Source organism: Portunus trituberculatus, chromosome 25 (genome assembly GCF_017591435.1).
Source record: "Portunus trituberculatus isolate SZX2019 chromosome 25, ASM1759143v1, whole genome shotgun sequence".
Taxonomy (NCBI): domain Eukaryota; kingdom Metazoa; phylum Arthropoda; class Malacostraca; order Decapoda; family Portunidae; genus Portunus; species Portunus trituberculatus.
Window position 1 is genome coordinate 6357607 of NC_059279.1, and position 20042 is coordinate 6377648.

A 20042-nucleotide genomic window follows, 5' to 3' on the forward strand; every position below is an offset into this window, starting at 1 on the left:
ATGAAATCAGACCAAGATGCACATAAAGGAAGAATACCAACTACACACAATAAGGAATGCATGAATAAAGCAGATCAAAGAGGAAGAAAGCGAATGGAGTGTGAAAGGAAGACGACCTCGTGTTATTTATTCGTTTCTGTCCTTTGGTTCGGTTACGCGAGGTGAGGATTTGTATGTTTAACTCTTTCAGTACTGGGGCACATTTTTACCTGAAGATTTGTGTACGATTAGATGATTTTATTGACTTTAGGAAAGGTCTATGGGGGTCAAAAGATTAATGGTCAGAGTCTTCACTATTTTGATCCTCCACATAAGTTTCTGAAGCTGGTAAAAATCACTAAATAATAATCAGAAGGAATATGGAAACGCGTCATGGTAATCAAGGGGTTAAGTGTAAAGAAAAACCCGTTCATTTTACAGTTATATTTTGAAGGATTGTTTTTTTTTTCGATGTCAGTGGAGAAAACTGACCAAGGGCAACAGAAACAATCAAACTACAAGATTCCAACTGAGATGCCAGTCCCCGAGCATGGTCAAGAGAGTTAGCCAAAAGAATGGGAAAATTTTTTTGAAACCTCCGTCTTCAGTAAGTTCAGATCATAGGTAGATGGAAATACAGAAGCAGGCAGAGAGCTCCGGAGTATACCAGAGAAAGGATTGTTCATCTTCCTATACATTTTCCTATCATAATTAGGAGAGATGCTTGGTGTAGATAGTATAAGAGAAGCATTAACCTCACCCCCCATATGAGTGAACATTGCGACTGTTCTAGCGTCATGTAAGGTATTTTTCATTCCTGTGTACATTTCGTTATTATCGCTAGCAGTGTTTGGTTTTGATTCTGCAGAGAGACCAATGATTTTAGTGCAACATTAGTTCATTTACACCCAATATGAAAATGGGTAACGCCAACAGATAAAGAAGATTGTTTTTTTTTTTTTCTTTTATGTTATATCCTATAGTGCCAGTGTACTTAAAGAGTATGTATGGGAAACGCTGTTCAGCTTCCGGCCATTAGTAGCGCAGGCAGTTTTATTTATAGTGATACCCATATTAGGGCCCATATCACCACCCAAGCGTATCTTTGGTATAACCACCTAGAGCCATATTTATACATTTATATATTCAAAACTGTCATTCTGGTGTCATATGAGAGATAAGTGATTGCTCAATCCTGTATACACTTTACTGTTATTGCAGGAGGTGTTTGGTTTTAATTTTCTAAAGAGAACAGTGATTTTAGTACAATATTGAAGTTTTGATTTATACATGCTCATATATTTCAAACGTTATGCATAAATGATTGTTATTTCTCTCATGTAGTTTGTTGTTACTGCAAAGTATGTTTCGTTTTAACCCTTTCAATACCAGGACACATTTTCACCTTGGAGATTTGTGTATGATTAGACCATTTTACTGACATTGTGAAGGGTTTATGGAGGTCAAAAGATTAATGGCCAGTGTCCTCACTATTTTAATCCCGCATATAACTTTCTGAAGCTATGTAAAATCACCAAATAGTAAGCAGAATGAATATGAAAACATGTCTTGGTACTGAAGGGATTAATCGCATAAGAAGACTGGAAACTTTATTGCAATAGTGGAATGTTCATTTTATATATATTTATTTTTCAAACAATCACTCATGGGTCATATGAGGGATAGGTAGTTGTTTATTCCTTTATACACTTTGTTGTTATTGCAAGTTGTGTTTGGTGTTAACTATAAGGAGACCAGCAGAAATACGAATACAATATTGGTTCATTTGTACTTGTTTGTAATTTTAAGCTTTAGTTTTGAAATTCAGTTATAATCGTTCTCTTATGCAGGTTGAGTCATCTTTACAAGGGATGTTTGGTGCGGTTTGGTGTGTGTATAAAGCTAACAATATCAGTACTATATTGGAATTTTAATTTATTGTTACTCAAATGCATTCTTGATTATCATTATGGCATCATATTAGAAGTACATTTGCATTCCTTTTCTTAGTTCGTCATGGCACGGAATGTTTGGTTTGCATTATATAATACCAATAATTGTAGCGCAATGTTGCAGTTGTCATTTATGCTTACTCATATACATTATAAATCTTCGTTTTAGTGTCATGTGAGGACGGAAAGCTTCTTTTATATACTTTGGTTTGTCATCGCACGGAATGTTTGGATTGCTGTGTATAAGACCAATAATTCTGGTGCACTGTTACAGTTGAGTTGTTACTTATACTTACTCATATACTAAATTGTCCTTCTTGTCACCTAATATCATACGAGGACCGAAATGTCGCTTACATTCCTTTTTTTCTTGCCCACTTTAATTCACGACACGGAATGTTTGGGTTGCTGTGTGTAAGACCAATAACGTCAGTGCTACAGTGGAGTGTTCACGTATTTCTTATGCTTATGACTACTGAAATGCACTCTGAATGATCATATGAGGAAGGAGAATTGTATGCCTCTTTAGCTTATTACATACTTTGGTTCGTCATGACACGGAATATTTGGTTTGTACTGTGTAAGACCAATAATTTCAGTGGTACCTGGGAGTGTTCACCGAAATCTTATTACGACTGACATGCACTCTGTTACGTTCACCGGTTACGGTTAAACGGATAAGATTGGCATCGGGGAGCCGGTGAACAATAACAATAAAAAAAACACTGCAGGTTCAACTGGTGAGGAAATGCAAAGGGGGCACTTCAAAAAGCTATTTTAATAACCCATAATGAAACTGACACACATAGATATAACATGAAACATGAAGCTGACATACACATAGATATAACATGAAACATATGAAACTGACATACACATATACATATAACACAGAAATAAATACAACAATAAAGAACCCAACTTAATACCTAACAATAATCCTAATCCTATATGGAGGCAATGTGGAAAAACACGGGACGAGGGAAAGTGATACTTATGCGGTGTCGCAGTGGTGAAGTGCTGGGTGATGGTTGATCCCACAGTAGTCCAAGAGGCGTTGTGTTCACTGGTTGAGGCCTGGACCTCAACTGACTTCCAGAAAGCCAAGAGCTGGCTTAACACTTCCGGTTGAGTCGAATGGGGCCGTGTGAATCCAACTTCGGGACAGTAGCGGGGCTTCATGAGACGGTGACGTGGAAGGTTCATGAGACGGTAGCGTGGAAGGTTCACGAGACGTTGACGTGGAAGGGGAGGCGGAGAGGTGGCGAACGAGGTAACAAGTGGAGGAGGGATGGTTGTGGAGTATGTTACGGGCGGGCCGTAACAACTAATGATCATATAAAAGAGAATTGCATCCCTTTATTTTCACATGCTTTTGTTCGTCATGCAGTGTGTAAAACCAATGATTTCGGTGTTGAATTGTAGTGTTCATTTACTCGTGCTTATATTCGCTTTAAACATTCGCGACAAAGAGTTAGAAAGGATGTAAAAAACTAGATCACTCATTTCTTTTTTAATCTTTTCCATGATTTTATTTTCTTGTATTTATTTTCTGAGGTATATTTTAGTTTATTTACTTTTTATACATGTAACAGCTTCACCATAAACTTTTCCTACTAATCTTCCTTCATTTTTTCTTCATGATGTTTCTTTAATTTTGTATTGTTCACATCCGCTTTGAGAATCGCATTTAACTGAACAAAAAGAAGCATATAAAACAATAATACTTTAAGCTGGTCAACTCATTAAATACAACATGAAAGAGACTGAGAATATATACTGCTATCATTTCAGGTGTTTGATGTTATGTGTGGTAATAATACTAGTGTGGAAACATAAACACATTTCCCCTTTATTTCTCAAACTCGTCCAGTATTACCACACACGATCAAGAATTATATACATTCACTAACGCCTTTTTGATGTAATATGATCCGTTTTCTTTCTGGTGAGGGTAGGGTAAGCTGTTCTCTATTCACTGCATCAATGGCTAATTAATTTTTCCTTTTATTTTTTTTCTAGGATGTGAATCGGATAAAGGGAAGTAAGCAGGAGAGAGAGAGAGAGAGAGAGAGAGAGAGAGAGAGAGAGAGAGAGAGAGAGAGAGAGAGAGAGAGAGAGAGAGAGAGAGAGAGAAAGAGACTGAGCTGCTGGTCCGAAAAAAAAATGTGAAGAGAATCAAAACGAACCGTGATCAATATTTACTCACATTTGTTTATTTCTTTTTCATGTGGCCAGATTCTATTTGTTGTGGATGAAGAGTTAATTGTTTTAATCACACACACTCACATCAGGTCAACACGTCAATTATTCCACCACTGCCGCCCACTATGAACGACTTTTTTCCACCATTAATTATTCATTGTTGTTGTAATATTCTGGCTACATGCACAGCAGATGAATGTTTAACTCACCTAGCCCAACGTAACTCATCTCCCCTTCAGTGCATCAGTTATTTCGGTATTGCCAGTAATGAACAACCAACTAACTGACTTGACCTAACGTAACCTAACCTAACCTAACCTGACCCAACCTAACGTAATGTAACTTTACCTAACTTATCCCAATCTAACTTAGCCAAACTTAACCTAACCTAACCTAACCTAACCTAACTAATTCACTCTACCTTACTCCTTGTTAATATAATAATGTGTTGATTGCGTTGTTGAGGTGAGTTATAGGCCTACTTATAGTGTGATTTTTTCCCACAACAAACTCCACAAACTCATCCATATCAGCATCACTACACATTAACAATATGCAACCACTCCTTATTCTTGTGGTAAAACTCCGCATGTGTATACTTGTAGCTGAGGACTCAATTGTTTTATTTCCACAAACTCCCATTGGCGTCACTACTTCATTTCCTCCAGTGTCAGTTCACACACCGCACATTTCCCTCCCTCCCAGGAAAATCACCCGAGGCAATCCCTTTATCTATCCATCAGCAAAACTGCAGCAATGGTACGTGTCCATCGCAAGGCTCTCCGTGGCAGGGTTGGCATGGCGACCGCAGCTGACACCCAAACATTCACGGCTCTTCTAATAATGCAGAAGCAAAACGAATATATCGCACCATTAAGCTTCTGAATTTGGCTGCCTGCGTGTATACTTGTTTGTGATTCGATTAGAGAGTTGTGTTACAGTTTCTTCTCTGATAAACTCTGGAGCTCACTCCCTGCTTCTGTATTTCCATCTTCCTGTGACCTGAAACTTATTTAAGAGGGAGGTTTCAAGACATTTAATCCTATTCTTTCTCTCTCTCTCTCTCTCTCTCTCTCTCTCTCTCTCTCTCTCTCTCTCTCTCTCTCTCTCTCTCTCTCTCTCTCTCTCTCTCTCTCTCTCTCTCTCTCGAACCTACTGGGAGATTGGCATGTAAGTGGGTCTTTTCGTTTAACCGTTTTTGTTGCTCAGCCAGATTTCCCTTCTTACATGAAAAAATAAAAAAACTATACTGGTCTCAATCGAAAGCCACGAAAAAAAACTATGCAGTCTTATATAACCTTGGAACGATAATGGCAAAAAATAATAGCGTGATGGAAAGAAAGAGGTGTTCATATGCCTGTCTATTGTGAAGGTGACAGCAATGTGTGTGACAGGAACGACCAACACCTCCCAAGTTAAGCAGGATTTGCTACAGTTGGTGTTGCTCTATTTCGTTTTATTGTGTCTTTGATTCTGACTTATAGATAGTTTACTCTTCCAAATTAGACAACGTTTTTTGATGCTTTTAATAATGCATTTGTCTTTAACCTCTTCAGCACTGGAGGCATTTTTACCTTCGATTTTGGGCACGATTAGACCTTTTTATTGACATTAGGAAGGGTCTATGGAGGTCAGAAGATTAATGACCAGAGTCTTCACTAGTTTAATCCCCACATAAGTTTCTGAAGGTGTATAAAATCACCAAATGGTAAGCAGAATGAGTATGGAAATGCGTCATGGTACTGACTGATACCTTTTCATTGCTATTCGCCACATCCTTCCCTAATCACTAACCATTTTGAGACATCTTATATTCTTCTACAACCACTTCCAAACACTGTGCTGGCTAGGAATTACAATACCTACTGTTTTCTATCCTCGTTTCTCTCTCGTACATTGCTGTTAGCGTTCAGAATTAACGGTGAAAGGTTTAATTAATTCTGATTTCTGTACTGTTTGCTATTCCAATTAAGTGATCTTATTGTTTTATTCCTGTCTGTCTCGGTACTCTATATGTTCTTCACTTTTTCTAGTTAGAGTAGGAGTTCTCAATCTGGGGTTCGCGAATCCCAAGGGGTTCACAAGATTTCCAGGGTACTTAGATGGCTGATTCAATGATACATCCTTTGCAGAATACCTTCGCCTGTGGAGTTAGTGTCAGTCACTAAATTACCATTCTGTTCGATGTCAAATTAGTGGGGGTTCGGGTAGATGGTCCTATAACTCAGAGGGTTCTTAACGAGAAAAAAGGTTGATAACCCCTGATCTATTGTCTAAAGGCATAAACATTTCCTCCTACATTGCCCAGCCTACACCAATGAAAGATCCAAACACCCCAATTGACAGCGTTCTTACCCAGAAAATGATGAACACCTCATTGGAAAATTACTTTTTGAAAGATCTAGTATAGGAAAAAATAAAGAAATAATATATAATTTTTGGAAAATAAGAAAACAAAGTAAAAAGTTTAAATAATAATTAATAACTGAGAAAAAAATATAGCAAAAGAGAAAAGATGAAAATGACCATCACCTCTATTATTATGGAGGCTAAGAATAATACCAAGACTAATTAAGTAATTCAGAGATAACGAAACGAACGACGATCACGAGAGCTTCCACGATAACAGTGTGTATGATAAGATGTGATTCCAGATTCCTCGATAGCGCAACGAGTTTCCAAGAGAACAATGCCATTCTAGTTTTCTCGATAGCGATGCGAATTTCCAAAATAGCGATGCCATTCCACGATAAAGATGCTATTCCAGTTTTCACGGTAATAATGCGAGTTTCCACGATCAAGATGCAATTCCAGTTTCCACGGTAACGATGTGGGGTTCCACGATGTCAGTGCGGTTCCACTTCTCATGATGCGATTTCACGACACAATATTGAAGTCCACTTGCCTACACAGGTACTGTGACGAACCCTTTCACCCCGTAAGGGTCCATCCCAGACCCTTGGGTGCGAGTAGAGTGACGCTGCCACCTTCCTGCGCCGCAATTGAAGTTCATTTGCCTACACCGGTACTGGGATGAACCCTTTCACCCCGTAAGGGTCCACCCCACACCTTAGGTGCGAGGAGAGTGGCGCTGCCACCTCACTGCGACGCAATTGAAGTTCACTTGCCTACACAGGTACTGAGACGAACCCTTTCACCCCGTAAGGGTTCACCCCAGACCCGTGAGTGCGAGGAGAGTGACGCTGCCACCTTACTGCGCCTCACACGGGTAGCCATGAGCAATGACCCGCCACACACCACTCCCCAAACACTGTCAGTGAGTCCTTTTCACCCCGTAAAGGACCACTGGTATTGTCAGTGCCTGGTGCATGGCGCACAGCGTGCCCTCGTTCATGGCGAGTTGTTCAGCCCGGTGTCATTATAAGCAGAGGTCCTGTACACACCACTCACCACCAGACTCTATGCAAGGAGCCCTTATCACCCCTTAAAGGCCCCTCACGGCATCATCTGGTGGACGGTAGACACGGCAGACTGCTTAAGGCGACCCCTTGCCTAGTGTGAGGCGCTGCAAGTTGACGACAACCAGTGAGCTTGAAGCCGCAAAGGAAAATGAGTCCACGTTAACAATGGGATTCCACGACAGGTTGCGATTCCAGTGTCCACGGTAAAGATGTGTTTGTCGAGGATAACGATCCGTTTATCGAGGCTAACGGTGCGGCGATGGCGATGGCGAAACGATTCAAAGTATTATTACCTACACAGGTACTGGGACGAAACTTTTCACCCAGAAAGGGTCAACCCCAGTCCCGTGGTTATGAGAGCAGTGACGATGCAACCTTGCAATGCCTCACACGGGTCGCCATGAGCAATGACCCGCCACACACCACTCCCCAAACACTGTCATGAAGTGAGTCCTTTTACCTAACCTAACCTAACCTAACCTAACCTAACCTAACCTAACCTAACGTAAAGGACCACTGGTACTGTCAGTGCCTGGCTCATGGCGCACAGCGTGCCCTCGTTCATGGCGAGTTGTTCAGCCCGGTGTCATTATAAGCAGGGGACCCGTACACACCACTCACCACCAGACTCTATGCAAGGAGCCCTTATCACCCCTTTAGGGCCCCTCACGGCACCATCTGGTGAGTGGTAGACATTGATCTCTTGCTTATGGCGACCCTTGCCTAGTGTGAGGCGCTGCAAGTGGACGACTAGTAGTGAAGCTTGAGGCCACCAAGGAAAAGAAGGACCTGCAGCCAGTTCCCTGCCTTGGGCCCCAGGCCGGACCCGACAGCCACCTCCTTCCCCCGTGCGGCGCCCAAGGCCGTCACGGCCCTCAACAACTTTAGGCCGAAAGTTCTCAATCGTCGTTTAAATTTTGATTCGAATATAAAATCGTCGATGGTAAATGAAAAATAGCTTTGGTCTGAAAGTGTGCAAGAGTTAGCTGATTAATGAAACAAGGTGAGGCAGCCTTGCTCCGGAGTATTTAGTGTACTTTGCATGTTGCTGCCGTGAATGTGTACGTGTTTGTGGATAACTGGATAGAAACAGTAGACCAATGGTAGTTGTGTAACTATTTGGGAACTTTTGAAAATTAGTTAAGCTTCTGGATAGAGTGGATGAGTGCACACAGGTTTGCTTGTCTTATACATAAACTGCCACCTGTAGACATAATTTTTTCTATTTTATACTATTAGAAAAAAAAAAACAGAGTTTCCTTTATTTCCCTGATCACAATGACGTGTAAAGATCAATGTTTCAAATATAAGGAAACACTAGGAGAGAACCCAAACTCCCGTTAAAGTTGCTAGATTCAACAGATATCGTAACCCCCTCAGTGAGAGGGTGTTACGGAATCTATTCTTTCCTATGCCTGTGCTCGTAACATCTACACAATATTAACATTTATTCATTTATTTCATTTTAGAGAATGCTAAGTCTATTCCTTCGTGTGACTTCTATGCAGTCATCTCTCCAAGCTTCGACAATCGCCTTTATCAAATCTACAATTGTAATTAGTCAACAAATGTGTTCTTGCGTTACCTATTGCAAAAGAACACCTGCACCTGTGAACACCTTGCTTTGAAGGAGCCTGTGTATTTCTCTATCTGAACCAACGATGATCTATAGATGTTGCTTTTGTGTTATGTAAAGCTGTCTTATTCTGCTCACTGAAACTAACTAAGAAACCAATTGCCCAAGCAGACAAACAAGCAACCAGCCCGACAAAGACACCTAAGCAAAGTAAACCTGAGCAAAGTTGATATAGGCAAAGTTAACATGAACAAAGATATCCTAACCTAAACTAACGTAACCCAACCCAACCCATTCTGCTCACTGATATTAACTAAGAAACCAACCGACCAACCAGACAAACAAGCAACCACACAAACAACCAGACTGACCAAGACTAAGCAAAGTTAACCTAAGTAAAATGAAAATATGCAAAATTAACATAAACAAAGATAACCTAACCTAAAGTAACCTAACCTAACCCAACCCAACCTAGCCCAACCCAACCCAACTTAACCTAACCTAACCTAACCTAACCCAACCCAACCCAACCCAACCCAACCCAACCCAACCCAACCCAACCAGTGCTAACCTAATCCGACGTAACCACTCAAACCATCCAGCATCTATCTATCCCCTTTACCCTTCCTCACAGTCATTCCTCACTATCTGCTCTGAAAAAATGTATTGGCTCTGAGAAAAAAATAAACATGAATGAAACTGACACGGAAAAGTTATCACTGTGTGTCCCCTTTGTCCTCATTAATGGTGATGGAGCCGAGGCGAGGTAGGAGTCCGCCTCGCTGGTCAAACAAAACAGAGAGAGGGGGGGACGAATAGGTGGTGCTGTTGACCATGTAAACACAACTGGACTCTTCGGTCACCTCCCATCGACCTGTGTTATTTTCACCGATCAATCAACGGTGTCAGTGAGGAATGTGTACATCATTATTCTCACCGACTCGTAAAAATCACTGGTAAATCATTGGTAAAGGTGTGTTTTATCCCTATCTTGACCTCCAAACTCTCTGCAGTGTTATAGGGTGTAGCTGTATCCTGTATTTCTCATGTATGTTTGGCCTGTAGCTCAGAATGTAGGAATATATTAATGAAAAACTAAAAAAAATAAATAAGGTCTACTTGTGAACATAGGTAAAGGGGTAAATTCTCTCTCTCTCTCTCTCTCTCTCTCTCTCTCTCTCTCTCTCTCTCTCTCTCTCTCTCTCTCTCTCTCTCTCTCTGTTAATCTTTAAACACAACCAGTATAAATGACGGCTGTACATTACAGTTTTCCCATTCCTTGTTAGCTATTGATAGGAATACGAGGTTTGATTCGATACTCTCAATATGTGTGTGTGTGTGTGTGTGTGTGTGTGTGTGTGTGTGTGTGTGTGTGTGTGTGTGTGTGTGTGTGTTTGTCGTGCCCTCTGTTTGTGATTATTATCTTTTTTCTCCTGGGTCTGTTTTTTTTTATTCTTTCCTCGTTTTTAGATTTTTTTCTTTACTAGCGTGTGTTCTGTGTCAATAGATTCATTTCCATGGCCACGTGTGTGTGTGTGTGTGTGTGTGTGTGTGTGTGTGTGTGTGTGTGTGTGTGTGTGTGTGTGTTATCGGAGACCACGCCCCATTGTTCGCCTCCTACGTACTTGTGAAACGATACTCATAACTTCTCCTTCTGTCGGCAAATGTCAGCACTAGTCTGGCGCCACTGCCCGGAGCGGAGGGTTTGCGAACTAACTGTATTGGAAACGCATCTCAACGTAACGTGAAATTAGTGAACGTCCAGTAATGAAATTTTTACCAAGAAAAGGGATTCATAAACCATATTGAATCGTTGCTTTGTCTCTGTCTATCTGTTTGCTTGTATTTCTGTTTATTTGCTAGATTTCTCTCTCTCTCTCTCTCTCTCTCTCTCTCTCTCTCTCTCTCTCTCTCTCTCTCTCTCTCTCTCTCTCTCTCTCCAGCAACAGTCATTAACTCGCCTCCCTCTCCCTCCACTTCCTTCTTTCTGCCCTGCCTCCTGTATTCCAATAAATTCAGGAAAGACGTAACAGGGAGGGAAGGAGGGAGGGAAGGAGGGAAGGTGGGTGGTTGGGAGGGAGGTAAACATAAGGAAGCTCGTTAACCTTCTCTCTCACCGTCCTCATTAAAAAAAAAAAAAAAAGAAAAGAGAAGGAGGGAAGGAAGTAGAGATGTACCGATACCAAAATTTTGGCCGATTCCGATACCGATGCCGATACCGATACCACCTAATTGGGCTGATACCGATACTACTACCAATACCGATACCACCGATACCGATACTACTACTTATAGTGATTACTGCACTGGACACCAGGACGAGTTGGTGGACGGCGAGCGTTATCAGATGGGAGGCTTTGTTTTGGGGGATGCTGTAAGTCCTTCTGAGAACGTTTGTGAAATCGGAGCAATTCTAGAGGATTTTTGAAGCCATTTGCAAAGGTAAATTACTCAGTAATTGGAATGAATATCTTCTCAGTCTTCTGATTCTTGTCAGTTATTTTAAATTCTTACTTCTTACTCCTTTAGCGACCATTTGGTGTTGTGCATTTTCATTATTAATTTTATTGACGATATTTTGGCGATCAAAAATTTTTTAAATTATTAAAATTGTAAAAGACACAAAATATTAGCAAAAGAAACTCATTTTGTTGTGTATGTTTCTCTTTAATTAAATCTGACATCCTTTGATATTAATTCATTACACATTAGTAGACCAATTCAGAAAATGAGCTTTCACCTAATCTTTTCAATTAAATAGAAAAAGTTTAGTTTATTCTAAATTTCTAGTGTATTGCTATGATCTTAAATAATTAATATGCAACAAATTATACACAATGCACATGATTACAAAACAGAATCGTTACTTTCTTAGTTATGGAATTTTTACATCCTTAGGTTAACACAAGTAACTCAAAAATTAAACTTGCATTAAAATTAATATACATATATAATTCGAGCTTCCACCTATTCCAGTATGATATCTTGGAAAAGGCTACCACTACCACTGTTAATTATAAATCAAATAAGAATATGCTGTTATTTACAATAATGCAAAATGCCTAACTATATATATATATATATATATATATATATATATATATATATATATATATATATATATATATATATATATATATATATATATATATATATATATATAAATCATTTTGTTGGATTCTCAATATCTGAAGTTTGACATTCTTAGATTATAGTTAAAAAACCTAAGCTTTTCACCTGTGTGAACTTTGTGTGGGTGGAGGAGCAGCGTCTGACTGAGAGACAGTGAGAATGCGTGGTGACTCATGACCGACCGTGTGACAGGATGCCGGAGTTCAGCCTATACGCGTTTCATACTCGTCCAATTTAGAGGTTGTGGCTTATTACCACAGAAAACAGTATTCTATGACATACGGTAATCACCACGGAAACTTACTACGCCGTATTATATTAATTTGGTATCATCAATATCTTATATCGAATATATCACTAAGTAGTAAATTCCTTTTAGGTATCGGAAGTATCGGCATAAAATAAGCCGATACCGATACCGATACCCAAACAATGGGCCGATACCGCCGATTCCGATACCGATACCGATGCATCGGTATATCTCTAGAAGGAAGGGAGAGAGAGAGAGGGAGGGAAGGTGGAAGGGAGGGAGAGAGGGAAAGGATTATGAAGTGAGAGTAATAACACGTTACGCAATGTTATTAGTTGTGTGTGTGTGTGTGTGTGTGTGTGTGTGTGTGTGTGTGTGTGTGTGTGTGTGTGTGTGTGTGTGTGTGTGAGGGAGGGTATCGAGTTAGTGTGCGTGTGTAAATGTGTGTGTGTGTGTGTGTGTGTGTGTGTGTGTGTGTGTGTGTGTGTGTGTGTGTTGGTGGGTGTTTGTGTGTGCCTGTGTCTTTTTTCCTTCTTCTCAACTTCGTTGATTTAATTTATTTATCACTTTCTTTTTCATGTTTTTGTTCTTCTTGTTTTTGTTCTTGTCTTTATTCTTGTTCTTGTTCTTGTTCTCTTGTTGTTCTTTTTCTACTACTACTACTACTACTACTACTACTACTACTACTACTACTACTACTACTACTACTACTACCACTACCACTGCTTGCTGCTGCCACCACTGCCACTGCTGCTGCTGCACCTGCTGCCACTGCTGCTGCTGCCACTACTACTGCTACTGCTACTGCACCACCACTACTACTACCACCTACTGCCACCACCACTGCTACCACCACTGCTGCTGCTACCACTACTGCTACCACTGCTGCTACTACTACCTACTACTACTGCCACTGCACTGCTGCTGCTGCTACTGCTACTACTGCTGCTGCTGCTGCTGCTACTACTACTACTACTACTACTACTACTACTACTACTACTACTACTACTACTACTACTACTCATCACCATCATCATCATCATCATCATCATCATCATCATCATCATCATCATCATCATCATCATCAGCCACCACCTTCTCTCCTTTAGTCTTCCGTTCCCTCTCATTAATAGGAATGACTTTAATAGCAGTGGTGTTAGTGCCGGGAATATCAGTAGCAATTATTCACCAACTGTCTGCTTGTTTCCCCCCTCTCTCATTCGTCCAATTATTCACTCATGTATTATGCGTGTATATCATTTCCCCGCTGAAAATGTCATTTGCATCTATGTATGACTATTTGCAATTCATTCGTTTAGCCATTAGCAACGGGATGCCAGTTTTTATACCGTGTACATTAGTCTCCGTGCAGTCAGTAGCTCCAGGGATGATCTTTAACTCTCTCACTGCGACACGAAACATTTGCCACTAGAGAAAAGTTTCAGGACATTTATGCCTTCCTTTTAGCTAACTCTTTCGGATCGACATAGGGACTAGCTACTATATGGGCCTTTTTTTTTTACTTTTTCTGCTGCTCTTGGTCAGATTTCCCCTCTTGCATAAAAGAAAATGTGTGAAGTTTCTATAAGGATCTACGATAACGATATGGTGTTAAAAGAGTGTTATGCATCTTCTATTCAGTTTAAAGATTGTATGTGGCTGTAGAACAAGTAAAGATTGTATGTGGCTGTAGAACAAGTAAAGATTGTATGTGGCTGTAGGACAAGTAAAGATTGTATGTGGCTGTAGAACAAGTAAAGATGTGTCAGAGTGATTGGTGATTAGGGAAATATGTACCAAGTCTCCAGGCGCACGGGTTCGAATCCTAGCCACGGTCCGAGTGTAAGATGGGCTTCCTTACTCGGGGTAATGTTTTCCTAGCGGCTGGGCTTTTAGGTAAGAGGTTCCCAGAAAAGTACCTCCTTTAGCCCATAAATTTCCGTGAAAAGCCCACATGGTATGAATAGAAAAAAAGGCAATTGACAACACAAAAACACTGTATAAAGAATCTGTAGTGTATAAATGGGCGAGCCACACTGTATTGATAATGTCACGCTCAGGTTACAGTTACATTTTATTACATGCATTTCACTGAGGACGTTGATCGTGATTGTGTCTGTCGCTATTGATGTATGTGATGAGACGTGACTTGACCGTGAGTGGGCGTGACCGGACCGTGACTGGCCTTTTAATGTGTCAGAAACGTATTTAATGAGTAAGTTTTCCATTTTTCCCAGTGTCCAGCTAGTACAGAGCGATGTTAACCTCTTCAGTACTGGGAGGCATTTTTACTACGAGTTTTGAGTATGATTAGACGATTTTATTGACATTAGGAAAAGTCTATGGAAGTCAGAAGATTAATGCAGAGTTTAATCACTACAAGTTTCTGAAGGTGAATAAAATCTCCAAATAGTGAGCAGAATAAATAAGACAACACGTCATGGCACTGAAGGGGTTAAAAAGCTATTGAGGGATAAGAATAGATTAGGTTGGTTTGTGAGGGATGATGTGTGAAGCAACAGTGAAAGGATTAGAAGTGGTGTGAACAGTGACGTAGTGAACAACATGACACCTGCTCCCGCGTCACGTCGCGTCGGTAAGGTTGGTATGTCTGTCTTGACGTGATGTAGATACGTAGATCTATTTCCGTTAATATACGGCAACTGTCCCTTAGTGTGCAGGGCTGCCAACTGTTGCCACCATGCTCACTAAATGTCAAATGATATCGATCATGGGTTCAAAATGTGGAAATTTTTGCATATATAATTGCAAAGTGAATAACAAGGCTATGTGTTTCAAATTACACGTGAATTACACTTTATATAATTTTGTAGTTTAAATAGACTAACTATGACAACTTTGTCTTATGAAGCTTTTACGAAATGTGTTAGTAATTCGCTTTCCATCACCAAATTACTAATTATACTCTTTTTTATGTAATCCTCTCTGTAATCCTGTATCTTTCTTCTTTGTAATTACACTTTTCATCTCCTTCAAAGCTTCACCCTTTGGATTCCTTTCTTTTTTTTATTTCAGCCTCAAAGCCTCATATATGTAACTATTTCTTCTTCCCTTTATGACCTGCTATTCTATTTACTACCTTGGTCTTTGTCATAGTTTCGTAACCTCTATACACACTCCTTTGATCTCCTCTACAGTTTCAGCTCTTATACTTAACCTCTTTTGTTCCATTATAGTTTTGATATCCTTTTATTTACTAGTTGTCCTTTACTTTCAAAGCCTTTATGATGCACTTTAGTTGTCTCGCTTATAAATTCGAAACCTTTTTGTTAATTGTCTTTTATTTGTCTCCATTATTCCAGGACTTTCACATTTATCCTTATTTCGTCATTTATAGTTTCAAAACATTTATAGTTTGCCATTTTTGTCATTCATAGTTTCAAAACCTTTTCATTTACTTTTTGCCCAGTTTAGTTTCAAAATCCTGATGATTTACCTTTTTTTCACCATTACTCCAAAATATGTATATTTACTCATTTTTGTTGCCATTATAGTCTGAAGACCTTTAAAATCATCCCTTTTATCCTTTTATATTTTCAAAACCTTTATGATTATTCCTTTATAACTTATAATTTTAAAATCCTTATAACTTCAAAAACCCTCATAATTTATCCTTATTTTATCTCGTATATCTTCAAAACCTTATAATTCATCCCATTTTTATCTCTTACAGTTCGAAATCCATTATAACATTCCTTCACTTACCTCCATTAAAAGTTTCAAAACCCTTACATAACTAACCTTCACTATTGACAACGCCATCAGAATCTTAACACTGGTCCTCTGTTCTCCATCCCTAGCAGTGCTGAAGGCGACTCCATCCCCTTGAAGTCCTGACGGAGGTAAGACAAGATTATTTACTTCGTGTAGGGGGGAAAGGGAGGCGTCACTTGTTGGGGTCAGAACGCTTGTGTGGGTAGGGTGTGTCATTAGAGCGAGCAGCCGGGGATGTTTTCTATGACTGACTAATGGGTGCTGGGAAACAAAACGCCAGGAAAGGAAAAGTAAGGGAAAACGAAATTACTAAGAAAAAAAAATATGAAATAGAAACAAAGGCTTTATATATTTTTGCTACAAATTTTTTTTTCTGTTACACTTTCTTTATCGTTACTTTTTCTTGTTGTTATTTTTATTTATCGTTAATGCTTATAATGTTATTTATTTTTCTTGTTACTTTATGTCTTACAATCTGAATTCTGACTTGGGACACACACACACACACACACACACACACACACACACACACACACACACACACACACACACACACACACACACACACACACACACACACACACACACACACACACACACACACACACACACACACACACACACACCCTTCCTGCTCGCTAACTCGCTGGTAAAGAATTCAGACAGGTGTGTGTGAAAGAGTGGACGAGTGAATAAGTAAGAGAACAAGTCAAGAATCCAGTTGTTCAATACGTCACTGGGTCAGGAGAGGAACAAAAGACTAACAAAACTAAATTAACTGAACCATATTTACAGAACCACTCTAACAGAACTAGATTAACAGAACCAGATTAACAGAACTAGATTAACAGAACCACTCTAACAGAACTAGATTAACAGAACCACACTAACAGAACCACACTAATAGAACACTAACAGAACCACGCCAACAGAACCACACTAACAGAACCAGAACATAACCTAACAAACAGAACCAGACTAACAGAACCGGAGAAGAACCACACAACAGAACCCAGAATTCAATACAGGCATTTCACAGTGCACTCAGCTCCCTAGATACTTGAATTTCCTTTGTATTCCCTTGCGATCTTAATGGAAGGCTGCTCTCTCTCTCTCTCTCTCTCTCTCTCTCTCTCTCTCTCTCTCTCTCTCTCTCTCTCTCTCTCTCTCTCTCTCTCTCTCTCTCTCTCTCTCTCTCTCTCTCTCTCTCTCTCTCTCTCTCTCTCTCTCTCTCTCTCTCTCTCTCTCTCTCTCTCTCTCTCTCTCTCTCTCTCTCTCTCTCTCTCTGTTTTGTGTCACGTGTAAGATCTCACCTGTTTCTCGTGTGATTAAGGTAGTGGTGGTGGTGGTGGTGGTGGTGGTGGTGGTGGTGGTGATGGTTAATAGCGGTGTTGTGAATGCTTAGTGGGAAATGTTGGTTGGTAGATTGTTGTTGTTGATAATGAAAGATATAATTGTAATAAAGTGAAAAGATTAATAGTTGTGGTGACATTGAAGAGAGAGAGAGAGAGAGAGAGAGAGAGAGAGAGAGAGAGAGAGAGAGAGAGAGAGAGAGAGAGAGAGAGAGAGAGAGAGAAGGAAAGGACACAAGTTAAATATGCGAATAACAAAGAGTAAAAGATAAAAGAAAGGGAAAAAGAAAAAGGAAGAAGATATAATGTTCCAATTGTAAAAACAGAGAAAAGGAAAGTGAAAACCAATGAATATAGATGAAAAGAGAAGAAAATGAACGATACCAGAGAGAGAGAGAGAGAGAGAGAGAGAGAGAGAGAGAGAGAGAGAGAGAAGCAACATTGACAGGAAACTAAAGACCACCACCACTACCACCACCACCACCACCACCACCACACTTATTGGACATTTAGGGGTCGTTCTCAGGTTTACTCCAGGTAATTGAAACTCTAGACTTTTTGTTCCTCCCGACGGTAGTAATTACTTAAATGGTGCCAATTACCCACCCTTTCCTCCCCCACCCATTACCCTCCATTTGTTGTGCCCCACCTTGCTTCTCTTTCAGCAGTACACACACACACACACACACACACACACACACACACACACTCTCTCTCTCTCTCTCTCTCTCTCTCTCTCTCTCTCTCTCTCTCTCTCTCTCTCTCTCTCTCTCTCTCTCTCTCTCTCTCTCTCTCTCTCTCTCTCTCTCTCTCTCTCTCTCTCTCTCTCTCTCTCTCTCTCTCTCTCTCTCCTCTCTCTCTCTCTCTCTCCTTTCAGTCCTACCTCAGCGCTCGCTGAGATAGGACGCTCTCCTCCTCCCCTCCTTCCTTGGCACAGTCGGCAGCTCGCCCTTCGGGTCGCTGAGCTGTCTGTGTTGTGTCCGGGGCATTGAGTCATGACGTACTCGGTCCGGCCTCCTTCAGTGTGCTTGAGGATGACCTTGCAATGAGTGGGGAGGAGGATGTGGTCTCCCTTGCCTGGTGATGGAGGAACGGGGCAACCATCTACCCCGGTCGTTCCAGCCTCGCTCGCCCCTCCACCCGGCTGTGAGCTTCAAGCTGCCTCCTCTTCCTCCTCCAAGCGCACGATGGATGACGCAAACACCAGTGGGGATGACCTAACACCTGCCAGTAAGTTTTCTCGTCCTGATACTCGTACCTGTGCTCAGGCGGGTGATGTCTCACTGGCTGCTTGTGACCGCCTACCTACCCAGCCCTCCTGCCTTCCGCCTGTTGCACCACCTTTTGCGCCCAGATCGGAGTATATGAAGCTGGAATTTCCTAACAATCCAGGTGTGGATGTCAAGCTTCGTTGGTTGTCGGAAGTTACCCGTCACTTTTCCCTGGATCGTGCCTTGGCGGAGGTGAAAATGTCGGCAGTGACCTCTCGCTTTGTGTATGTGTCGCGACGTCGGCAGGATATTGTGCAGAGTGTAGTGGCTGGTGATTTTTTGGCACTGAAGCTACGAGTAGAAGACTCCCCTGAGAGGCCTCGCAAATTCCCGAGTTACTTGTTCACTCGTTACCCTGTTGGAGTTGACTCGTCGTTCAGCCGGGAGTTGCCGGGTGTCTACAGTGCCCGCCGCTTCCGCCAAAATGGACAGCCGCTCAACAGGATTGTGGTGACGTGGTCTCATGAGGAACCTCCCCGTCGTCTGTGGCGTTCAGTTTTCTGCCGTGTTTGCCACCATGTGAGGTTCGACCAATGGCTGCAGACCGTCCAATGTGTTTTCGTTGCTGGGAGGTGAGGCACATCTCCAGGTACTGCTCGGCTGCGGAGAAATGTGGTTGGTGCTCCGGCCCTCATGACTCTCGCTCCTGTCCACATCGAGGCCCATCCCGACCATCAACGGAAGTTCCTGCCGCCGCTCCACCTTCCCCGCCTCTGTCCGTCACCTCCAACTGGCAATGCCCTCGTTGCCAAGTGCGGGGAGTTAGTGCATGGCACGGCTGCCCCAGACGTCGCTCCTCCTCTCCGTTACGATCGGGACCCTCATCACCGCCGCCACCACCACACCCTCCCGTGACGCTTCCTCCCTCCTCGGACTCGTCTTCTCCTCTCTTTCTCCACGCCTCTTGGCTCTCCAGAGTGCTGTTAAGAAACTGCAGGCCCTTACATCCTCCCTCGAGTCCCGTTTGGATGCCCTAGAGACCAGTATTACCAACCTAGCAGTTTCGCAGGCTTCTGTGGAGGCAACTGTGGCTACGCTGACCGAGGCACATCACACTGTCATCGAGAAGCTCTCCACACTTACTCAGCGGTTCGAGGCCTGGGCTACGCGAGCTGGTTTGCCACCAGAACTTTCCACTCCTGCTGCTGATGTGTGTGCTGCATCGTCG

General features: G+C 41.5%; 1 protein-coding gene across 1 annotated transcript in view; it reads left to right on the plus strand.

Annotated features, from left to right (window-relative positions):
• Nucleotides 1-19450, plus strand: part of LOC123508526 — a 48982-nt gene extending 29532 nt beyond the window's left edge. The window contains exons 2-3 of the mRNA XM_045262262.1: nt 16338-16379; nt 18627-19450. Of these exons, the coding sequence (XP_045118197.1) occupies nt 18665-19450 (786 nt within the window). The 5' untranslated portion in view covers nt 16338-16379; nt 18627-18664. The remainder of the gene's footprint in view (nt 1-16337; nt 16380-18626) is intronic.
• The last annotated feature ends 592 nt before the right edge of the window (nt 19451-20042 follow it).